General features: G+C 39.5%; 1 protein-coding gene across 1 annotated transcript in view; it reads right to left on the bottom strand.

The window, feature by feature from the left end:
- SUV39H2 (suppressor of variegation 3-9 homolog 2 (Drosophila)) overlaps positions 1 to 2479 on the bottom strand; it is a gene marked incomplete at its 5' end in the record, with an annotated part of 7074 nt that extends 4595 nt beyond the window's left edge. Inside the window, 2 exons of the mRNA XM_010288162.1 lie at positions 660 to 1331; positions 2334 to 2479. Of these exons, the coding sequence (XP_010286464.1) occupies positions 660 to 1331; positions 2334 to 2479 (818 nt within the window). The remainder of the gene's footprint in view (positions 1 to 659; positions 1332 to 2333) is intronic.
- Positions 2480 to 3020: the final 541 nt, after the last annotated feature.

Genomic DNA, 3020 nt, shown 5'->3' with positions numbered 1-3020 from the left:
GGAATTATTTTGCGTCAACTTAGTGCCAGGAGCTACCGATGTAAAAGGCCCTGAAGCACAGCAGAGGCTGAACCACACACAGGGCGATGCAAAAAAATCTCAAGAGCAACCAGAGGTCTGCATTTTATAACACAAAAGTTCTGTTTGAAAACAGATAATGTCCATACTACAAGTCTTATTCTTCATGTTAATCAGAAGTAATACATGTTTGGAAATACTACCTTAAAAGTTCAAACAAAACAGAAAAGGGACTGACAGACTGGATGGGGAGTTTGGTAACAACTGTGCCTGGGAACAGCAAAAACTGCAATAATAAGGATGATGAGGGAAGAATGAAGAATATGACTGCCATGAAAGGAAAGAAGGACTTTACTTTAGAAAGACTATTAGGGCACATATCTAAAATAATTGTTTAGCGACTTAGGATTAAGTATTCTCTTTATATTCAACCTTTTACAATCACTCCAGAATAGAGGACGTTCTGGAAAATATATTTTTTCTGTCACTTAGCATGTCTATTTATGATATTCCTCTACTCAAAAGCAGACTTACCTATTATATAGTAGAAATCAAGAAGTGTTAAAACTGAAAGCTTATCAATATTTTCTCCTACATTTCCTTTACTGTAAACAATTCATCTATATGAGATAAATACATACCTCTCCAACATACTCCATCACAAAACTGTTGGTTTTAATTTTCTGGAGGGTTTTTACTCCCCAACCACGGCCATTGTTAGTTCTGAAGATGCAAAGAGAATACGGTGTACCTTTTTGTACTATCCTATTAGGGCAGTCAGGCCCGCACCTACAAAACGAATTGCATTCATAGATGGGCAAGCCGGGCTGGATTTTCAACTTCTTTCGTTTATTGTAAGCCAAAATAAACCCAGCCTCCTTTGGACAGCACTTCTCAGCGGGGCAGTCAGTGCATTCACAGCCAGTTGTTATTCCATTTATTACATTTATTCCCGGAGCAGGTTTATACTCATTAATGTAGTAGAAGTCTAAAGGAGGGCCTTCAAGGTCCACAGTGTTTTCTACCAGAATCATTGCTTTATGATTCTTTTTCCTGTTGAGTTCTTCTTTCCATCTCTGCAGAGCTATCCTTTGCTTAGCCTTTTTTACAATGTAATCTGCAACCGCAGGTTTCAAAGCTTTAACATGGTTTCTCACTTTCAGTGCTTTGCCTTCTCTCACCCGAGACAAGTATTCATTCTTGTCGCTACGGAAGTTTTGAAGAAGCAATGGGCATTTCAGATTTTTCTGAGGTTCCCAAGTATTTGAAGATTCTGGCCATCCTTTCCATTTCACGAGATAGTATTCTGTGCCCTTGAAATACAGAAACAGATACAGATTTAGCCACATTTCATGTTGCTGAAATCCATCATCACAGAATACACAGACAAACACAAAAGACCTCTGGAGTTAAGAAACGGCATACAGTGCTGAAGGTCTTGGTGTCCCCATAATAATTAGAATTGGGGAGAAAGAAAAATATATTAAGTTTTCTGTTTGCAAATTAACATATAGCACAACTTTGGATACTTTACATATCATATCTAGGGGACAAAGAAATAAGCAGCTAGGATGAACTCTGATCACTAACGTTATACCTGAGGAGGCTAGTTTGTTAAGGCCGTTAAGAAAGTTATACTGACTAGTTGCATGACTCGTATGCACAAGCCGAATGTAGTCATATCACATACGGAACAAAAAAAAATAATTCTAAACTTACTGAAAAAAAAATCACTAAAAACCCCCACTATTTGTCGTACCAACCATCCTCCCAAAGAAGTAACCCATTCAAAGCACACAATATCGTATTTATAATCAAGAAGCATACATTTTGCACTTATTTTAAAAAGGCCAAATAACTGTAACTAGGCCAAATCCTGAGACTGAATTTCACTGGCACGATCAAGCCGTAGGAATCCAGTTGCAGCACATGGCCCTAACTCTTCATCAAACAGACTACAACAGTCAAGAGAGAAATATAGACTGTTACCTGCAAATAAAGGAGAAGCATCATAATACATACCAAGCTACTACCTAAAAGCATGAGCATTTTGCTTTACTTCTAGACAGGCACAGGTGAAACATTTCATATTCTAGCATCTCTGTAATTTCAGGAAAAGACCTTCCTTCAACATACTAAAAGCAGTAGTTATACTGCTTTCTGTTTACAGTTCAAAGTTTAAAAGATATTTCATTCGATGTCAGCAAGAGCTTTGTCCTCACAGCCTGCTACTTTATGTTGTGAGAAAAACTACCTTTGGCTCACTTCCAAATTTCAGCTGAAAGAGTGATCAAATTGGTCTGTGTTTCTCTTACCTCTTCTACCTTGTAGTCACACAAATATTCCACCTCATAACTCTTTAGATTCCTGTTGGTGATTCCAATGGATTTACATCTGAGATTTTCCTTCCTACATAATTCTTGGAGGGTCTCAAGTGAAGCTAGACATGGCACATACCAAGCTACAATAAGAAAATTGGTAAAGAATCCTATTTAATGTCTTGGCTAAATGGAAACCATTACGCCTTATCCCAGAGTCCCCACATTATCATTTTCAATAGCAGTCCACGAGTCTCTTGTACAACTACAGTGTCTCAGAGAGTCAAACTCAACCTTCCTCTCATGGGTTAAGGGAAACATGCCAACGATCCCCTTCCTGCACCTGAATTCTGTACAGTATGTACATTTATAAAGAACAACCAATATTTTGGAGGGCAGAGACTCCCACAGGTGAAGGCTGCACTAAGAACCGAATCGTTTTCCTACAATTAAAGCATCCCGTAACTGAACTACGGCGATAAGGAAACCTCCATTCTTTAACAAGACCGCCAAATTTTTGCACTTAGTCAAGTGGAATCGAGCCCTTGAGACGCAACCATGGTGACTGGACGAGGAAAGAAAAGTCCACGGCGCTCTTCCAGAAGGATCGCGGGTGCCTGGTCAGCTAGGCGGGTTTAAAGGGACGCGACACTCCGCGGAGCGGCACGGCAGGAGCGCCGGCTG

Source organism: Phaethon lepturus, unplaced genomic scaffold (assembly GCF_000687285.1).
Source record: "Phaethon lepturus isolate BGI_N335 unplaced genomic scaffold, ASM68728v1 scaffold14375, whole genome shotgun sequence".
NCBI lineage: Eukaryota > Metazoa > Chordata > Aves > Phaethontiformes > Phaethontidae > Phaethon > Phaethon lepturus.
Note: the sequence above shows the minus strand (reverse complement) of the source record. Positions and strands in the feature narration are given on the sequence as shown.